Genomic DNA, 20,929 nt, shown 5'->3' on the forward strand with positions numbered 1-20,929 from the left:
TCGTACCTACAATGTTTGTGCACTGTGTAAACAATGAGTGACGTATATGCGCGAGAGATCACTTCCGGCATTAACGTAAACTACGCCAGAGCGCGTACACACCTCATGCATCGGATGCCGTGCGCGCGCCCAAAGACAGTTGGACAGTGTTGTATTAGAGGTTAAAAAATATATATAAATACTGTTCGGTTTCTGGCACAAACCGATCGTTTTGTGTCTTAGGACATCAATGCCGTCACGAGCCGCAGGGTTTAATTTGGATTTGTCTGTGCATGTTTTTTTTACTCTCATAGATTTTGTTACCATTACCATGCATTATACGACTGATAGACTGCAACGGTTCGACTTAAAAATCATCATATGTGTTCTACTGAAGAAACAAAGTCACCTACATCTTGGATGCCCTGGGGGTAAGCAGATAAACATCAAATTTTCATTTTTGGGTGAACTATCCCTTTAAGATCAGCTCAGGAACTGCAGTCTATAATAGCAAAATATATGCAGTGGGTTGAAACATCCAATTCCCTAAATGAGCCTGATAAAACACAATTCAATTTTACACAACCAGAAAGACAGCGTATACAGATGTACCCAATTAAAATTTCAATCAGTTTTATTAAAACAATTTAATAGTGCTGCGCATGAACAAAACAAACACTCTGGTCTTTTTTTGTATTTCACATAAAAAAATAAATAAAACCATGCTTTTTTTCTTTCAGATATAGCTATCACCACAATTAACTATAAATCATATTTCTCTTATTTGGCTTGAACCGAAAAAGTGCACACACTTTCACTCTTTAGTGACGTCTTTAACAGAATATTTATTCAAATAAAGAGGAAACAGCAGAGTACATTGTCTATTCAGTGCAATTCAAGCTTGACCTACAGGTTCTCCTATAAACAAGCTGATATCATTTCTGCCCGCAGCATTTGGTCATTTAGCTCTATCTAAACTGTATCTCGTCTAACTGGTTAAAAGATGATTATTTATAATGTCTGAGCACTGAACAACAGTACTGTGTTTACAAAGAGGAATAACCACATACATTAATACAAAACAGGGATTTTAACATCCTAAGCAGGAAGCTTTGCAAGAGACATGAAATAAAATCCAAACTGATATAGAAATGCATATGTAAGAAATAGTACATAAACATCGCAATGTACTTTAATTCAGTCTATAGCCAACAGAAACAAAAAAACTTCATTAAGATGCTTGAGGTAATATGAACATAAGCTGGTAAAAAACACAAAAATGACAAATACAGAACTGCAGAGATGCAAAACTCAGACTAGTTTAAGTTAGTTTCACATTGTTATTGTCGAGATAGAATTTGTTCATAAACAAAAAAAATCCTCAGCCTGAATAAGGATATTTGTATAGGTCAGCGCTGCTCAGTCCTACTCCTGGAGAAAAAACTCTGCAGGAAGGTACAGTAGATCTCCAGGAACAAAGACTGTATATGTATGAAAACAGAAAGATATAACACTATAAACAGGTGTTTAAATAGTAAAATCTGAGAGTAAAGTCCTTTCATTCACACAAACTTAACCATTTACATGACAACAATGCCAAACACATCCACAATATGGGATAAATAATCAGTACTACCAGATAAACAAAAAATGATCAGTGATCTATAGGCTGAAAGCATGCTCCACTGAGTGGGACCCTGGTGGATTGTTACAGTAAAGCTCAATGTAAACGTAGTATTTTTAGTGTGCTAACTGACGCCAGCATCGTGGCATTGGCATAATTCACCAGTACAGTGCTAGACAACGCACAGGCGTTCAAACACATCCACAATATGGGATAAATAATCAGTACTACCAGATAAACAAAAAATGATCAGTGCTCTATAGGCTGAAAGCATGCTCCACTGAGTGGGACCCTGGTGGATTGTTACAGTAAAGCTCAATGTAAACGTAGTATTGTTAGTGTGCTAACTGACGCCAGCATCGTGGCATTGGCATAATTCACCAGTACAGTGCTAGACAACGCACAGGCGTGCTAACTAAACTTTGCACTGGAGTGTGCAAGCGGCATAGCTTTTTTGAGCCCGGTATCCCAGCATTACCCAAATTTAGCATCACAGTGCTAAGTGCTAAATTAACTGTTAGCACAGAGGTCAACATCAAGGGGCATCAATATTCTAAGTGCTATGAGAGCCACAGATCTCTTAGGGTGAAGATATTAAAAGACTGCCCTCTTTTAAAGTGTATGAGATACACCAGAGAAGGGGGTGCTGTTAACAAGTGTAACAGGCTGCTGCTCAAACGCCTTTCATTCATCGCTTTTCCTCAGCTGCATTGGGGTTTCTGTGAATGACCTGAGAATTGAAGAGAAAAAGAGTTTGAAAGGTAATAATTACAATGATTAAGTAGTTAATATAGGCTGAAAGCAAATAAAACGATAAACAATAATAGACTGTTATCACCTGCCAGGATGTACAGGGAAGTGGCTCTGCACTGGCGTCGGCTGACTGCTGCTAGGGCTCATTAGCATTGCGCTGTAGATGTTGGACGCCACCACCAGTATGCACAGCAGGATCGGCCCAAAGATGGCACCCTCCAAACCTAAATAGTACGCACCACCTGCTACCGCGAGGCCGGTCAGATACGGGTGTCCACCTCTGCAAATTATGGGAGGGTGTGGTATACAAATATATACAAACAAAATGAGAACAAATGTTGTTGATAGACACTGACAGATAAAACCAAACTCCCAACACGCATATAAAAAAAACACAATCAAAGAGAATATTCTGGGTTAGTGAATAATGACGTAATGGTAAACTGTTCATTTGGCTGACATTTGGATATCAAAAAATCAAGTAAAAAAAGTCAAACACACCCTGATATATCAGAGTATATGGCCGTGTCAACAAAGTATGTTGGCAGCAGATGGCAGAAGAGCAGCAGCAGAGCTTTGACTCCCTCTGCCTGAGCCAGCCACAAATCCAACACCGCTGGCAGTGCCGCCCAGTACGTCCCCAAAAACGGCACCGCACCTAAGATTGCTGCCATTGCTGCAGAGAGACAAAGATAGAGAGGCAAGACAAAGATGAGAACATAAACTTGGGGTCAGCAAGACTTTTTAATGTTTAAAGTCGCTTAAAGGGTTAGTTCACCCAAAAATGAAAAAAGGGAACACAATTTAAGATATTTTTGATGAAATCTGAGGGCACGTTCAAGGTCTAGAAAAGTACCAAGATGATCGACAAAGTAGTCCGTGTGACATCAGTGGTTCAACTGTAAATTTAAGAAGCTACGAGAATACTTTTTTGCGCAAAGAAAACAAAAATAACGACTTTATTCTTTTCTGGACCTTGAACATGGTAGTTACCTTGCTGTCTATGGGAGGGTCAGAGAGCCCTCAGATTTCATCAAAAATATCTTAAATTGTGTTCCGAAGATGAATGAAGGACTTACGGGTTTGGAACAACACGAGGGTGAGTAATTAATGACAGCATTTTCATTTTTGGGTGAACTAACCCAAGCTCACCAAGGCTGTATTTATTGAATCAAAAATACTATAATATTGGGAAATATTACTACAATTTAAAATAACGGTATTCTATTTTAATATAATTTAGAATGTAATTTATTTTTGTGATGGCAAAGCTGAATTTTCAGCAGTCATTACTCCAGTATTTAATGTCACATTATTCTTCAGAAATTATTCTAATATGCTGATTTGCTCAAGAAAAATTCTTATTTATAAAAAAATATATATTTATAATATATATATTTATTATATATAAAAATTGATATTAACTATAAAAAGCTGAAAACAGACTAGTAATTTTGTGGAGACACACTGGCATTTTTCCAGAATTATTGGATGAATAGAAAGTAAAAAAAAAAAAAAAAAACTTTGAAATAGACATTATAATTTTCCTCACAAAGCCGTGTGACATCAGTGGTTCAACTGTAAATTTAAGAAGCTACGAGAATACTTTTTTGCGCAAAGAAAACAAAAATAACGACTTTATTCTTTTCTGGACCTTGAACATGGTAGTTACCTTGCTGTCTATGGGAGGGTCAGAGAGCCCTCAGATTTCATCAAAAATATCTTAAATTGTGTTCCGAAGATGAATGAAGGACTTACGGGTTTGGAACAACACGAGGGTGAGTAATTAATGACAGCATTTTCATTTTTGGGTGAACTAACCCAAGCTCACCAAGGCTGTATTTATTGAATCAAAAATACTATAATATTGGGAAATATTACTACAATTTAAAATAACGGTATTCTATTTTAATATAATTTAGAATGTAATTTATTTTTGTGATGGCAAAGCTGAATTTTCAGCAGTCATTACTCCAGTATTTAATGTCACATTATTCTTCAGAAATTATTCTAATATGCTGATTTGCTCAAGAAAAATTCTTATTTATAAAAAAAATATATATTTATAATATATATATATTTATTATATATAAAAATTGATATTAACTATAAAAAGCTGAAAACAGACTAGTAATTTTGTGGAGACACACTGGCATTTTTCCAGAATTATTGGATGAATAGAAAGTAAAAAAAAAAAAAAAAAACTTTGAAATAGACATTATAATTTTCCTCACAAAGTGAACAATAAGGACTGTTTTACACCACATGCAAATAAATACAAATATTATAATTTTGTCACATATATTTACAGGATACAGCCTTCACACTGTGCGCATAAGCAGCTGCAGGCAGTTTTAAAGGTGCAGTAGATCTTGGAAAAAGCTAACTATAGCCTGATAGCACTGAATGCGAACATACCACACCTCCCTGCAAATCGGCGTTCAAAGCCACGCCTCCTGAACGCATATACGCATGCAGATCAGACGATCAGAGACAACATTACTACAATACATCATGTGTCATTCACCAGTGAGAAAACTTTATAGCACAGTTAGTAAAAGTACTACAATACCAGGAAGGAAGATCGGGTTGTTGATGCTTGCCTGCCATTCTCGCTCTGTCTGCAATAGCGTACGAGACCGCGCTGATGACGTATCCTGTCTGCGCGAACCGGGTGCGCAGAGGTATGCAAATACACATGTTGACAGGCAGGTAGGAAAGTCAATTTGATTGGATGAACATTTCTTGGTCCTACGCCTTCCACAGAATATATCTATTAGTGCTGTCAAACGATTAATCGGGATTAATCGCATCCAAAATAAAAGTTTTTGTTTACATTATATATGTATGTGTACTGTGTTTATTTATTATTTATGTATATATAAATACACACACATTAAGTATATATTTTGAAAATATTTACATGTATATACATTTATATTCTATATAAATATATTTAATATATAAACAACATTTTTCTTAAATATATTCAGGCATGTGTTTGTATTTATATATACATAATAAATATACACAGTACACACGCATATATTATGTAAACAAAAACTTATTTTTGGATGTGATTAATCCCGATTAATCGTTTGACAGCACTAATATAAATACAGATAAATACATTTGGACCACTTAACTTAATGATTGCTATCGGGGTGTGAAGAGACTTTCAACCAGCATAACAAAAAATGTTTCTGAAGACAATCACCTATTGCACCTTTAACACAGCCATTTTTTCATGTAAATTAGATTCGCAACAGACCATACTTACAATGACTTATTTAATATAATAGAAAAACATGTGGTGTGAAACATGCCTAAGACAGGAAGAGGAGAGTTTTTATGTCTGTGTTTATTTTAGTCTTACCTGAGGGGATGAAGACAATGTTGATGCCAAATATTGTGTGAGTAAGCCAAGTATAAAGGCCATAGAATCCAGCCATCTTCAGAGAGGCATCAAACACACCCCTGCACAGAAAACAGAGTGAGACAGAGCAGAAACACAGAGGGCTTTTCTCCCCTCAGACTAATACTGACTGGAGTCAGAGTGAATCAGACTCTCTGTGATAGCGCTCATGAAAATGGGTCTAATGGAACATCTTTGTGCATTCTGGGTGACGGCAGCATCAGCACACACACTGAACTGAGTTAGGAAAGTGAATTCCTCTCCTCATTTCACTTTCACAGCTTCTGACATTGTCTATGAAGGGGAAAGTGTGCTTGTGAATGTAACGTTTTTATCCAAGTCAATTACATTATGCTACTTTCTACTGGAGAAACCTGAAGTTAAGCATCATGCTCAAGGACACCACAGTGCTACAGCAGATCTGTGACCCCATTCAGTCTCCATTTTCTGGGTCACCCTTACCTGCAGATGAACCCTCCAAATATTTAACCAGCATTTCATTCCCAGTCAATTTCACCCCCATTTCAGTTCCGATCATGATTGCAGTTAAATGATCTGTTCAAATGGCAGAAAAAGCAGAACAGTCTTGCCCTCTTGTGGTGATCACGAAGTACAGTATATTTTCCTGGTGTTAATGGCATAGTTCAGCCAATAATCATTTACTCACCCTAGTGTCATTCCAATCCTGTACCAATTTCTTTCTTCAACAGAACACAAAAAAAATATTTTGGAAAAAAACAACAACATTCGACCCAACCGACTTTCACTCTGTGGAATTTTTTTTTCTTCAAAATATCTTCTTTTTGTGTTCCACAGAAGAAAGCAAATTATACACATCTGGAATGACATGAGGTTGAGTAAATGATGACAAGATTTTCTTTTCTTTTTTTTTTAAAATCTCTATATCACATTTCTGCTTCCCTCCTGTATATATAGACTTCCACTGCAAGTGCATTACAAATTATTGCCTTCGCTTTTACAAACTGATGGACGAGTCAGAGTTATTACTAGTGGGGACATGCTTGTATTTTACTTTTAATATTCCTTTAAGGCTGTGGTTCTCAACCTGGGGCCGGGGCCCACTAGGGGACCTCAGCAAACGTCCAATGTGGCTGCAGGATGATTTAAACATATTAAAATAATCAAACTTAATTAAAATGCTAAAAATAATTAATTTACCTATACGGACACTCCCAGCTTCTGTTAATATATATTATCACGCGCGTTCAAATATTTTTTTTTTTGCCCTTTTTCTGATAGTGTAAGTAATGTTCATTTAACCAAGAAAATGTGACTGGGACATGAATTTACATTTGATAAAAAAAAAATGCCTCCTCATTTTGGAGCGCCACCGCACACCACTGATATATAGACCTATATATATTATCACTTATTTTTATAGTTACAGCTCTGTTAATATTATATTATACTGAGGGTCTTTGAATATTGTGTTGGACACTGGGGGGTATTTGAGACAAACCAAAGATCCACATGGACATGGTGTACCTGATGGCCTCTTCCACAGACTGTCCTATAATGTTTGAAGAGGGTCCAGGTTGGGAGAGGGGTGTGAGGCTGATAACCCATTTCACAGGTTTATAGTATTCGCCACTGGAGCTCAGCAGGTAAAAAAGTGTGGTCAGGAAAATCACCTATGCATCCAGAGAAACAATGAATATTTAAAACCCACCACTAATATCCAATCCCATCAATCCAGTTGTGTCTGTGTGTATTACCAGAGACAAGGCAAAGTTGAGCAGTGCGGTGCCGCTGTGGAACAGAACGGTGAGCAGCGTGGTTGTTGTGGATATCAGCAAGCCAACATTTCGACTCATCACCACCCACAGAGACTCCAATATCTAGCGCAGAAGACAACATATTCATCAATCTGTCAAATAAAGACACTCCCCACCACACACACACACACTGGAGCCTAACCGAGAGCAGCGTCTCGATATTCTCCTGAACGAATGAGGCGATGTCCTGCCAGTCCAGTATGTCCCCCAGCCAGCTGTTCTGCCTGTGCATATGTGGCTTGTGTCCACGGTGTCGTCCAGTGTGAGTCACATTCTACAACACAAAAACACAGACTGGAATACAACAACAAAAAAACAATAAATCAGTGAGTGTGCGTAACTGAGTAAGGTTTTGTTATTACCTTCACAATCCAGGACTGATAGAGACGGTCCCACAGTTCCAGAACTTGTTTCTCAATCACAGCCGTGTTGTTTACTTTATCACCCAACATCTTATGAAGCTACAATACACACATACTAAAAATCACTCACATAATAAATGATTATTCAGCTTTACGGAGACATACTGTAAAACATAAATTATTAAAGGCATGGACATAAAATTTGATTTAAAGATTTAATTTCATAATTAAATTACTTAAATGTTATTTCACAAAAATAAAAATGTGCTTTCATGTTTAATGAAAATGCAATAATGTCACCTCTGAAACAACTTTTTAAACCCTACTGTCTTTACCTTTATGATTTTTTTCCTTGTAACTAACCAACATTTGAATATGCATATCCTTGTGAAAAAGAAGTGCACTGAATTATTGTACACTTGTAGCATACTTCAAATCTTAAAAGCATATTTTTAAAAACTACTTACAGCTAATATAATTGAAATAAATGAAATAAAAGGCCACTTAAGTTTACCTGAAAAGAGGACATTTGTAATAATGTCAAATTAAAATATTTGCTGTAACGTACATTCAAAATCATCTTTTAATAATCTGTAGTGTGTTATTCGATACTGCGTTTAAAGTGAATATATTTTAAATGTACTAAATTGCAGCTTCATCATTACAAATATATTTCAATACATGACAAACAGGTTTCAAGAGATTAAAATATATTTTAGTACAATATAGTGCCAGTACATTCAGAAGTACACTTTAACAATATTTCAAGGACAAAATAAGTAACTATGAAATTACATTCAGTATAAAGATGTTACGTGGATCAAAAAAAAGCACCCTAAAGTTTGGCAAATTGCATTAAATATATATTTAAGCTATAATATATTTTGATTTAATTGCAATTAACATGCAATTAAGTGTCCAAAGACATTAAATTCAGCACACAGTATGTATATATTTTTAAAGTATATTATTTCCATAATTAGTCATCTTTTTTAAAAGTAGCCTATGCTAAAGTGCTCTTCTTTTCCATAAGGGCGTATTCAAAATAATGCAAACAACATTTGAGGGCAATGGCAATGAGAACATTTTCAGTGAATAACTTGCAGTTGGTTTCTCTCCCTAAGCAATCATATTACTTCAGAAGTCTTGGAATATAGCCCAAGCTTCATATGAATTACTTTTATGGTACTTGTAGTAATGGTGCTTTTTTTGTCATGTCACAGCCCTTGGTCACCATTCACTTTCGTTTTATCGGTCTCTTCAAATGTTATGAATGTTGTTCCATTTAGTCTTCAAAAGCACTGTCATCTCTTAACTCTGACCTTATGTGTGATCCATTCTCTCCCATGTTGGTAAACATTTGTGGCAGCAGAGTTTAGAGCCTTCTGGACAACTTGGGCCTCTGGGAGCCAACTACACAACACACATACACAGACACACACACAAACAGTCAGTTGCGCAACATTCCAAGAAGATTCCTAACTTCCAGTGTAAGATAAGGGTGTGTTTCAGCTTACTTGGCCCACTCTGGGTGGTTGGACACGGTCTCGTTGATCAAGTTACTGGTGACCTCTATGATATGAACACTCTCTTGGTGCACCTGTGAACAAAAATACAATTGGTGAGGGATCATGCGTACGGAGCATGGGATCAGTCACGGATCACATCCGTCACGCAGTGGAATAATCAGCCCAAGGACAGTGGTTTGGAAACACGGTACCATAGCTGTGAGCAGCAAGGCCATGAGCAGTGTGCCAGTTACCAGCAGGAAGATAATGAAAATACTGATCAGCTTATCCAAAGAGCGCTCCAGCCACACTATCATCTGCAAAGAAAGAGAGAAAGAGAGTTCAGTTTCAACAAAACAAATCGGATCATTCATGCAAGTGTGTGACAACACAGAAACCTGCTTCCCTCTGCCAAACCTGAGGAACAATGTTGTGTTCTTTGGTTATGAATACTTAAGAGTAAAATGCTCACCTCTTTCCGTGAAACAATACAGTTCACCCAACAAGGAAAAATAGTATCCTTGTGTTTTTCTCACACTATTTCAAGTCTTCTCAAGCCATGCAATTGCATTGTGTGAGGAAGAGACAGAAATTAAGATTAAAGGGGTGGCTGACTGCTTTTTTCTAGGCTTGATTGTGTTTATGGGGTGCAGTCTAGCATGTGTTAATGCTTCATTTAAAAAAAACAAAAAAACAACAACATTATTTACCTTTATTCTACACCGCTCCATCCCTTCTCCTATGAACGCTCTGATGATTTCCTGGTTTTATGAAGCCCCTCCCTCAGAAATACGCAACGGGCTCAGATTGGTTAGCTGGCCCATTGTGTTGTGATTCGCTAAACCTCCTAGTGCAATCCACAAACGTCACACCTCACTGCCTCGCCCCCTTTGTTGCATGTTCCCAGGGGAAATGTCAGGGTTTGTGATGTCACCAACCCAGGAAGTAACTCGTTGTAGTCCCTATCAGCAGTAACTGTAGGCATTAACCTGCCATAATTTTAAAAGACAATGTCTCTGTTTGTTCATGCTCAATCAGCAACATTACACATTACCTAAAGTTAAAAAAGTTACATATACAATCAACCACCCCTTAAAAATAACATTTTGGGGTGACGTTTTCCTTTAAAAACTTAACAGAGGATCCATGGATCAGTTCTGAGCATCAGAGTTCAGTTATGCAGCCTTATTTGCATTTTTAGACATAACCCTGTGAAAATATTAATAGTAAACATTATGATGAAAACTCACACATGTAACTGACTCCTAAGCCAAAATAATGCTGACTTTCCTTTTTAAACCGCTCTGACACCTGCTAACCTGTTGAATGACTAAGCAAGACTATCTGCTGAGTGAATGAGCTAACAGCACCGCTGATGATCATCTTGTCAGGAAACAGTGAGTGGTTGTAAACAGGAGGAGGTGGGCATATTTTTGTTTTTGGCAGGTGGACTCGGTTTCTCTGCTCACCCAGCTTCTGTCGGCCCCGTGGGCGGCACTTGCATGTCTAATCCTGTTCTCTGGTTCCGTTAGTGCTAAATGTTAACATCACACACAAACCTGGCAATGTTGATGACGGATTAGTACAGAGTTTACGCTGTTAAGAAAACTGAAAAAAGACTAAAGACTAAAGGAAAAGAATTACTCCTTCTAATATGCAGTTTAAAAGCAATGCTGGCAAATGCTGCAGGATTCCTGAGGGGAGGGACATACTATCGGACCTGAAAATAACTTCTTCACCATCTGCTCCTGATAAGCCACAGCCAGACTCATCTTAATCGGACACAACCAGTGAGATGCTACTGTACATGGAGCATTTACAACTGCATAAATCAGAAAACATACAAACAACAAAAACAATTATATTCTTTGACAGAACATTCTAAAGACTTATATTGGTGATGTCAGACAAGAAAAGTTGTTTCAGAAGCTATTATTACAGAGATTACAAAGACATTTTAAGCTTTGAAACAACATACAAATAACCATGCATAACAGGACATGGAATGCGCATTTAAAAGGTTTAAAGTGGAATATTATGGTGAACACTGTTTTAAAGGCTTTGCTATTAAGCCATTAGTTCCAAATGATATTCTTCACAGAAATCCCATAATTCCTTGCAGCAATATAAACTTAAGATGCATTGTGTGAGGAAGAGACAGAAATTAAGATTAAAGGGGTGGCTGGCTGCTTTTTTCTAGGCTTGATTGTGTTTATGGGGTGTAGTCTAGCATGTGTTAATGCTTCATTTAAAAAAAACAAAAAAACAACAACATTATTTACCTTTATTCTACACCGCTCCATCCCTTCTCCTATGAACGCTCTGATGATTTCCTGGTTTTATGAAGCCCCTCCCTCAGAAATACGCAACGGGCTCAGATTGGTTAGTTGGCCCATTGTGTTATGATTCGCTAAACCTCCTAGTGCAATCCACAAACGTCACACCTCACTGCCTCGCCCCCTTTGTTGCATGTTCCCAGGGGAAATGTCAGGGTTTGTGATGTCACCAACCCAGGAAGTAACTCGTTGTAGTCCCTATCAGCAGTAACTGTAGGCATTACCCTGCCATAATTTTAAAAGACAATGTCTCTGTTTGTTCATGCTCAATCAGCAACATTACACATTACCTAAAGTTAAAAAAGTTACATTTACAATCAACCACCCCTTAAAAATAACATTTTGGGGTGACGTTTTCCTTTAAAAACTTAACAGAGGATCCATGGATCAGTTCTGAGCATCAGAGTTCAGTTATGCAGCCTTATTTGCATTTTTAGACATAACCCTGTGAAAATATTAATAGTAAACATTATGATGAAAACTCACACATGTAACTGACTCCTAAGCCAAAATAATGCTGACTTTCCTTTTTAAACCGCTCTGACACCTGCTAACCTGTTGAATGACTAAGCAAGACTATCTGCTGAGTGAATGAGCTAACAGCACCGCTGATGATCATCTTGTCAGGAAACAGTGAGTGGTTGTAAACAGGAGGAGGTGGGCATATTTTTGTTTTTGGCAGGTGGACTCGGTTTCTCTGCTCACCCAGCTTCTGTCGGCCCCGTGGGCGGCACTTGCATGTCTAATCCTGTTCTCTGGTTCCGTTAGTGCTAAATGTTAACATCACACACAAACCTGGCAATGTTGATGACGGATTAGTACAGAGTTTACGCTGTTAAGAAAACTGAAAAAAGACTAAAGACTAAAGGAAAAGAATTACTCCTTCTAATATGCAGTTTAAAAGCAATGCTGGCAAATGCTGCAGGATTCCTGAGGGGAGGGACATACTATCGGACCTGAAAATAACTTCTTCACCATCTGCTCCTGATAAGCCACAGCCAGACTCATCTTAATCGGACACAACCAGTGAGATGCTACTGTACATGGAGCATTTACAACTGCATAAATCAGAAAACATACAAACAACAAAAACAATTATATTCTTTGACAGAACATTCTAAAGACTTATATTGGTGATGTCAGACAAGAAAAGTTGTTTCAGAAGCTATTATTACAGAGATTACAAAGACATTTTAAGCTTTGAAACAACATACAAATAACCATGCATAACAGGACATGGAATGCGCATTTAAAAGGTTTAAAGTGGAATATTATGGTGAACACTGTTTTAAAGGCTTTGCTATTAAGCCATTAGTTCCAAATGATATTCTTCACAGAAATCCCATAATTCCTTGCAGCAATATAAACTTAAGATGGCAGACAAGGCTAAAGAACTGTACACTTATGTACAAAAAGTTTGGGGTTGGCTCATCAAGGCTGCATTTAACGGATCAAAAATACAGTAAAGTAGTAATATTATAGAACATTATTACAATTTAAAATAACCTTTTTTTGGAACTTTTTAATATTTTGAAATCTAATTTATTCCTGTGATGGCAAAGTTGAATTTTCAGCAGCCATTAATCCAGTCTTCAGCATCACAAGATCCTTCAGAAATCTTTCTAATATGCTGATTTGGTACTCAAGAAACATTTACTATTAACATTGTTCCCCAAAAAAGTAAAATACTTCACAAGCGAGATAAAAACAGTAAGAAATTTACTGGAAAAACAAAAAACAAAACAAGGCATCAAGGCAAACGTTTCAGTCACATGTTGACCATTTTCAATGCCAAGCTCCAATTTGATGTATATTATCCATTGCTTTAAATGTACACATGTTGTGGTCATTTTTTTTCTTTCTTTATTACTTTATATTTTGATATTGTGTAATTTAATATGTTGAATAACTGATTCTGCTTGTTCTGATTGATCATGTGATTTCTTAAATCAAGATGGCTCCTAGTTCCAACATTAGGTGCGTTCGGCTTGAAGCACGGCTACAGACGGCGATCAACGAGAGTAGCCGCTTGCAGTCAGGGGTGGAGTTGAAAACGGAGCCGTCAAGCCAGACACTTTCTGCCACTACTGTATCACAGATGAAGTGAATTAAATGCAATATTTGTCAAATATACAGACGTTTCAGAAACATTTTCATGAGAAACAGATATATACTGATTATATACGGCTTAATACATCGCCATCTGTTCAAGAATAAAGTTCAACGTAAATATATACTATTTAAATACTAATAAAGTGGGGGAATATATGCTTTCATCAGTGTTGAATGATAAAAGTCAATATATCATTGTGACTACAGTAAAAAAGCTTTTACTGTTCTAAAAACACAGATTTGTGGCTATTATTGGAATTGAAAATGTTAGAATAAACCCAAAACACATGTGATAGTTGTCATGCGGTGAAGCTGGCCAATCGTGAAATGGCTGTGTTGTCATCAACGCTCCTGCAGTCAACCGGCTGCTCTCGAAACGCTCTCGCGGTGCTTTGATGCCACACGTGACAGTGACGTGGCATCGGCGTCGTCTCAAGTCGGACAAAATTGCTAACCGGCATGCACTGCTTCAAGTCAGATTGCGATCGATCTGCGCAGAGCTGCATGAAGTCGAACACACCTATTGCTAGCTTGGCAGTGAAAATGGTCAACATGTGACCGAAAAGTTTGCCTTGTTGTCTTGTTTTTTTTCAGTAAATTGCTTACACTGCTTTCATCTCGCTTGTGACTTAGATTTTAAAATATCTGTTATGATTGTCCTCTTGTGAGTGTCCTCGTCTTTTTTTTTTACCTCCTTTTATTCTTGTGTGCAAATCGGTGGGCAGAGTTAAACAGGCAGTGATGTAGAAGCAGGCATTGATCTTCTTCTGTGGAGGCAGTGTTTAGCCACACTATTACGTCATAAAGTGGCACATTCCACATCCTGTCTTTTTGGCAGATTGACTTCAATGTAAGCTTTTTTTTTAGCCTTACGAGAACGTTTTGAGTTCTGAAACTTACAGAATGTTTATATAGCACAATGACCTCTTATATATCAAAAGAATATATCAAAATTTCTCAGTTCATGACCCCTTTAAATGGACTTCTGATGGTAAATTTCCACTGAGATCAAACTTAGAAGACACACAACTCACAGCAAATGTATGTCGAAGAGAGTCATATTGAACAATAAAGGCCTTTATCAGGGACAAAAGAAATATCTGTTATGATTGTCCTCTTGTGAGTGTCCTCGTCTTTTTTTTTTACCTCCTTTTATTCTTGTGTGCAAATCGGTGGGCAGGGCTAAACAGGCAGTGATGTAGAAGCAGGCATTGATCTTCTTCTGTGGAGGCAGTGTTTAGCCACACTATTACGTCATAAAGTGGCACATTCCACATCCTGTCTTTTTGGCAGATTGACTTCAATGTAAGCTTTTTTTTTAGCCTTACGAGAACGTTTTGAGTTCTGAAACTTACAGAATGTTTATATAGCACAATGACCTCTTATATATCAAAAGAATATATCAAAATTTCTCAGTTCATGACCCCTTTAAATGGACTTCTGATGGTAAATTTCCACTGAGATCAAACTTAGAAGACACACAACTCACAGCAAATGTATGTCTTGGATTGCTTGTGTAATTTATATAATTGAAGGTCAGATTATATTTCTTACAATTTGATTGAAGTCATGTATTATGTTGTAGTTCCTTGTTAAGTCAGCAGTTACCGGCTAGTAACAGTTTAATGTTCTCAAGCTAATATTCCGCTCATTTGCTTCTTGGTGAGTGGTAATTTCGGACCCTGCATGTTTTCAGTACATTTGCTCATAAGAGCATGTGTGACTCAGCATGCTAAAGAATGGGAGAAGGCAAAACTAGGTTACTCTGTCTACTGGATTACTATGGGGTCAGGAAGGAGTGGGCAAATAGTAAATAATTCTTAGAGGTGTAGGATTTCATCTAGACTGACTGCAACAGTGGGCTTTCATTCTCCTTAGACAGTCCAAAAGATCAAACCCATTAAAATGAAAGTGACATTGTCATTGGGCATGAGTTGGGCTTGAGTTGACTTCCTCATGTCACAAACCTCAAACAATAGACAAAAATAAAAAACTACCAAACTAAAAATGCAACATCACTGTGCACAGACTAAAAATAGTTACTCTTGATTTGAACCGAGTACTTGAGCTGATTTGAGAGACAGGAAATATGTACCAACTATTAGGTTAATAACATTTCCTTTTAGAATTACTCGCTCACATTGAAAACAGATTCTGTTGAACATTAATTTAGTTCCCAAATGCCTCTACAAGAAATGCTATAAACACAAACATCCACATCTGTCCTTCATAGCTTTTATTCTGTCAGTTATGAATACTTCTTGTCTTAGTTGTGTGAAAAAAAGAGAATTAGCAAGCCACAACCACATTTAGTTCCTCTTTGTAATCACAGATCTGTGTCACCTCCAAAAATAAATGTGTGCATGTGGCGACAACTACCAGCAGGCAAGTGTTGTGAAGGACAGTGGGTCAGCAGACAGGCGAGTGCTTTTGTGTGTGTGTGTATCTATATATGATATTACCTTAGTGTCGACCCGAAGCAAGAACTGAGCTAGGCCTTTGATCGTTCCAGGCAGCACAGCATCCTGTCTGTCTTTGACAAACGTCTCAGAAGCGGCCCACCATTTCACTAGAGTCCGCCTAATGAAGTCCTTCATCCCAAAATGGACAACCATCTTCTTCAGGACCCAAACTGGAAAATATAACACCCATCCATGAAAACATGCATACTATCCCACACTTGTGACCTGAGGACCATGAACACAACATTTACCAGCAACAGGGATGGGAAGTAACTGTAAGATCCAGAGGTTGAGCCAGATCTGCACCAGCACTATAGCCCACGCAAGCAGCACAAAGTAAATATCACTGGCCTTCTCTTTGGGCTGGATACCCCTGAACTCTAGTCTGCTATGCCGCCGGGATGAGGGAATGCTAAAGAGTCTCTTCGGGGGGTCCATTGCTTCTGTGAGGGGAAAAATAAATCTTTACTAATGATGATAGAATTGTTGTTACTTACCATACAGGAATTTCTAACCTCAGTACCTCAATACCTTGAAAAATACTGACATTTGATACAATTTTCAATACCACAAGAAAAAAACTGCATAACATTTGATCGGTATCTGAGTGAATTTACTTTTGACCATAAAGTATTTTTTATCAACTGAAACTGTGGGATATTCCTCAGGTCTGATAGCTCTGAGTGGATTTCTATAATACTACTAACTACTAATAATAAGAAAAAATTAATAGTATATTAAAAAACATAGTAAAAAAAAATATTATATTAATTATTTTAGTTTACGCTGCAGTACAATTACAATAAAGAGCTGGTGGAAAATTGCAAGGAAGGCTATTACTATGAAAACAGGCTTACAAAGGCTTCTCAGTACAAATCTAGTAAAATGCTGTAATTATGTGTCCTCAGAAATGTTGGAAATTAAATTAATGTAAAAATAAAATTTAACTGGAGAACACTGTGCTCCCAAAATCCATGTTTAAAGGGATAGTTCACTCAAAAATTAAACTTTTGTCATCATTTACTCGCCCTCATGTCGTTCCAAACCTCTATGAACTTCTTTCTTACGCTGAACATAAAAGAAGATTTTGAAAAATGCTGGTAGTCGAAAAAGTTGATGGTCCCCATTAACTTCCATAGAATTTCTTTCCCTACTATGGAAGTAATTTGGGACCAACAACTGTTTGGTTCTTCAAAATTCTTTCAACTATCGTTTTTTTTTTGCGTTCAACATAAGACTGACATTCATACAGGTTTGGAACAACATGAGGGTGAGTAAATGAAAAAGAAAAACTATTTCTTTAACTCACAGCAAATGCAGAGATCAGCTCTGAGACACTAAAAACACAGGATCATGAGCTTCTCACATGTAAAAGAAAACAGTGCCACGCTTCACTCTGAAACATGCAGCAAAATAGAATATATGCTTTTTAAATAAAAATGCACACTTCTGAAAGTCAGTCATAACTTGACCCACACAAAATCTTTTTAAATAATTTCTGCAGAATCCCACAGATTCTCCCTCAAAGAGAGAAACAGCTCTGCAAATAACTTCAAACATCTACATGACTTTGAATTAACTCAGCAAAAGTGGTCTGTTATCTTTTTTGTGTCACCTTTGGATTGTTCTTTGGTGCTCTTCTCTTCCTGGATCTTTTCAGCAATGCTGACGTTACCGCAAGAGATTGCCATGAAGATTGTATTAGCAGCAAAGGAGAGCACCTGACCAGAGAGCTCACCTGTACATAGAGAAGAGAGGAGCAAGAGTCAGAGGACATCAAGAACAGAGGTAAATCAAGTGAGAGCTGGAGCCTCAGCCTCTTTACCTTTCCCTGGAACAGCAGGCTTCTCCTGAGAACCCACTATTAGCAGTAACACCACCACCACAAACACAGGCACACGCCACGACCCTGTCAGAGATACTGGGAAAAAGAGAGGATTTTTAGCATTCCTTCATTGACAGGATTGTAGGTCAATACTAAAACCCAAACAGAGCCATTCACCGGTTCAAAACAGAAAGGTCTTACCCAGGTAGAAAATAAGTGCTGCCCATACAGGCACAGACAGTGTACGCAAGTAACCTTCCATGCTAGGTGTCCACTTAAACGCCACAGCCAACACGTAGCCCACAACTAAAGTGCCAACCTGAGAAAGAGAAAGACAGAGAACATATGGGCATCTCTGGTAACCACTGTGCCTGCACCAAACATTTGCCACCGATCTATTTATAATCACAAAAACCCTCAGTATGTTCACAGCTCTCACAGGCACTGCGAGGGTGTTTTCAACACACACTTCAATTAAGTGGGTAAAAGGAATTGTTTTACCAAATAAGAAAGTCATAAATTGTGTCATAATTATCAAAAAAATTATATAGTTGATCATTTTCTCCTTCCTGTTTTTTTAAATTAGAGCCAGTTTCACTGCCAGCTTCTTGAAGAAATCAGCACCTTAAATTTTTCTTGTTATTTTGGTGATCCCAAAGTTCTACTGGATGGGGATTTTGGGGGCAATAACAATTTAGACTAATAATAGACATCACATAATATGTAAGAATTAAATTAAGCACTAGAGAGAACTAAAACAAAATCAGATACTGAGGTAATTAAATTTAATGTCAGGGTGAAATTTAGTCCTTTAGAGTTCTTGTAACCTTTAGAAGAACTTAAAATATGTCTTATGATCTATCATCTGGCCTGTGTTTGTAGCCTAAGGGACATATTTTTAGCATCTTGGGATGTCATGCTCCAATTCCCATTCATATACTAAACATGAGTTCTAGATAATGTTGATACTTCACATGGACAGTTGTGTTAATTAATAGTTTTCTATACAAACATATTTGCATATGGTTAGGTTGTCCAAAGCCAGATGTGGTAATACAGAGGTTGACAGATTTGCATTGTAAATATATGATTCTCTAATGGATGAAAGAGAGACAGAATGTGACAACCCATGATAGTGCTCGACACTGACAGAAAATTATTTAGCTTTAAAGTTTAAACACTATAAGATATATGTGACCCTGGACCACAAAACCAGTCATACTGGTCAATTTTTTTATATTGTAAATATATAAGCTTTCCATTGATATATGGTTTGTTAGGATAGGACAATATTTGGCCGAGATATACGACTATTTGAAAATCTGGAATAACACAGGCTTGAGGGTGCAAAAAAATCAAAATATTGAGAGAATCGCCTTTAAAGTCGTCCAAAATAAAGTTCTTCGCAATGCATATTACTAATCAGAAATTACGTTTTTATATATTTATGGTAGGAAATTTACAAAATATATTCATGGAGCATGATCTTTACTTAATATCCTAATGATTTTTTGCATAAAAGAAAAATTGATAATTTTGACCCATACACTGTATTGTTGACTATTGCTACAAATATACCCTTGTTTTGTGGTCCAGGGGGTCACATATATGACACTATATATTATAATACCAAACTTTGTTGCAAAATGTAAGTTTCAAACAATTATGAATGTTATAAAAGTATCATTACTAAATGTACATAAATTTATGAATTATTCTGTTATCTAAGTAGGAATGAAGTTCTAAGTCCCTGTCCCACAAGTTACCACTCTACCACCTGTGCATTGTCTGACAGGAGGCGTTGTCACTGTCCCATTCACAGACAGAACTCACCCACGCCGCGCTGAAACAATCCAGGCCGAGACAGATGACCGTACAGACATGACTGAGGATCACCTGCATGCCAATGACGCTCCAGAACAGATATAGGAAATAAAGCAGGGGTACACCGGCCCCAACTGCCAGCAGTACATTGAGCCGATCTACGACCAGTCCTCCCAGAGTTTCCACCCCGTAGTTTACGCACCACACCGGCACCAACAGAGTCCCAACCACTATCGGTGTGCCGCTGTCTTGCAGGCTGCTGAGCCAGGAGCGGCCGAGGCGGGCGAGCGAGTATTTGAAGGGGTGCAGGAAAGTGCCGCACAGCACTGCCCAAAGCAGCGGCCGCAGAAAAGCCTCCAGGATGAAGTAGACCAACACCGCTGCTCCGCAACAGATCGCCACGAAGATCATCGCTCCCGTGTTGTAGAAGGCCTGTTTGATGTTTTTGTCGAACTTCAGGGAGGTCTGCTGGCTCAGTAGGTGGCTCACCATCCCGACTGCTGGCTGAACGGTCTCGCTGAACGAGACGTAGTGTGGCCAGCTGGTGCGCGGGGTGTCCGCCTCGGTAGCCTCGCCTGGACCAGGGTCCTCTGTGTCTGCCATGCTCGCTGGCGTCGCTGCGCTTCAGTCCGGAGGATCCACCACATAAGGAACTGCGAGCTGGGCAAAGAGTGACGTAGCGTGTTGGATGAAGTCTGGGAAATGTAGTCAAGTTACAACACTTGTATTTCTGAACGAATGTTTAAAAAAATGTAGTCAAGTTACTGTGTTTTACAGCCTACCACCACTGTATGTTTTTTTTAAATGTAGGTGCTGGTGGTTCGTTATCTTTTTAAGGGATAGTTCACCCAAAATTAGAATAGTCAACATTTACTGGCCATCATGCGGTTCCCTATAAAACAGTAGAAGTCTACGGTAACCAAAACATCTACT

The 20,929-nt window shown here is 37.9% G+C and overlaps 1 protein-coding gene across 1 annotated transcript; it reads right to left on the minus strand.

Moving 5' to 3' along the window:
- Positions 1 to 1,833: 1,833 nt before the first annotated feature.
- LOC107595951 (transmembrane protein 245-like) lies at positions 1,834 to 20,684 on the minus strand. Its single transcript, XM_016286556.1, has 17 exons — positions 20,006 to 20,684; positions 18,374 to 18,491; positions 18,173 to 18,268; positions 17,963 to 18,085; positions 16,599 to 16,790; positions 16,348 to 16,517; positions 9,650 to 9,754; positions 9,447 to 9,529; positions 9,252 to 9,342; positions 7,930 to 8,028; positions 7,710 to 7,841; positions 7,508 to 7,630; positions 7,278 to 7,423; positions 5,733 to 5,833; positions 2,858 to 3,032; positions 2,442 to 2,636; positions 1,834 to 2,333 (listed from the first exon to the last, which is right to left on the minus strand). The coding sequence occupies exons 1-17, from the start codon at positions 20,597 to 20,599 to the stop codon at positions 2,288 to 2,290; spliced, it is 2,589 nt and encodes an 862-aa protein (XP_016142042.1). The 5' UTR covers positions 20,600 to 20,684; the 3' UTR covers positions 1,834 to 2,287.
- Positions 20,685 to 20,929: the final 245 nt, after the last annotated feature.

This window comes from Sinocyclocheilus grahami, unplaced genomic scaffold (genome assembly GCF_001515645.1).
Source record: "Sinocyclocheilus grahami isolate Dianchi unplaced genomic scaffold, SAMN03320097.WGS_v1.1 scaffold11.1, whole genome shotgun sequence".
Classification (NCBI taxonomy): Eukaryota; Metazoa; Chordata; class Actinopteri; order Cypriniformes; family Cyprinidae; genus Sinocyclocheilus; species Sinocyclocheilus grahami.

Bases quoted from the DNA above. Each gene is read 5' to 3' on its own strand.
- LOC107595951 (XM_016286556.1), bottom strand. From the start codon at position 20,599: ATGGCAGACACAGAGGACCCTGGTCCAGGCGAGGCTACCGAGGCGGAC. The intron at 3,033-5,732 runs GTAAGACTAAAA...GTCTCTCTGCAG, and splicing joins CATTGTCTTCATCCCCTCAG to CAATGGCAGCAATCTTAGGT. The intron at 2,637-2,857 runs GTGTGTTTGACT...CATAATTTGCAG, and splicing joins ATATACTCTGATATATCAGG to AGGTGGACACCCGTATCTGA.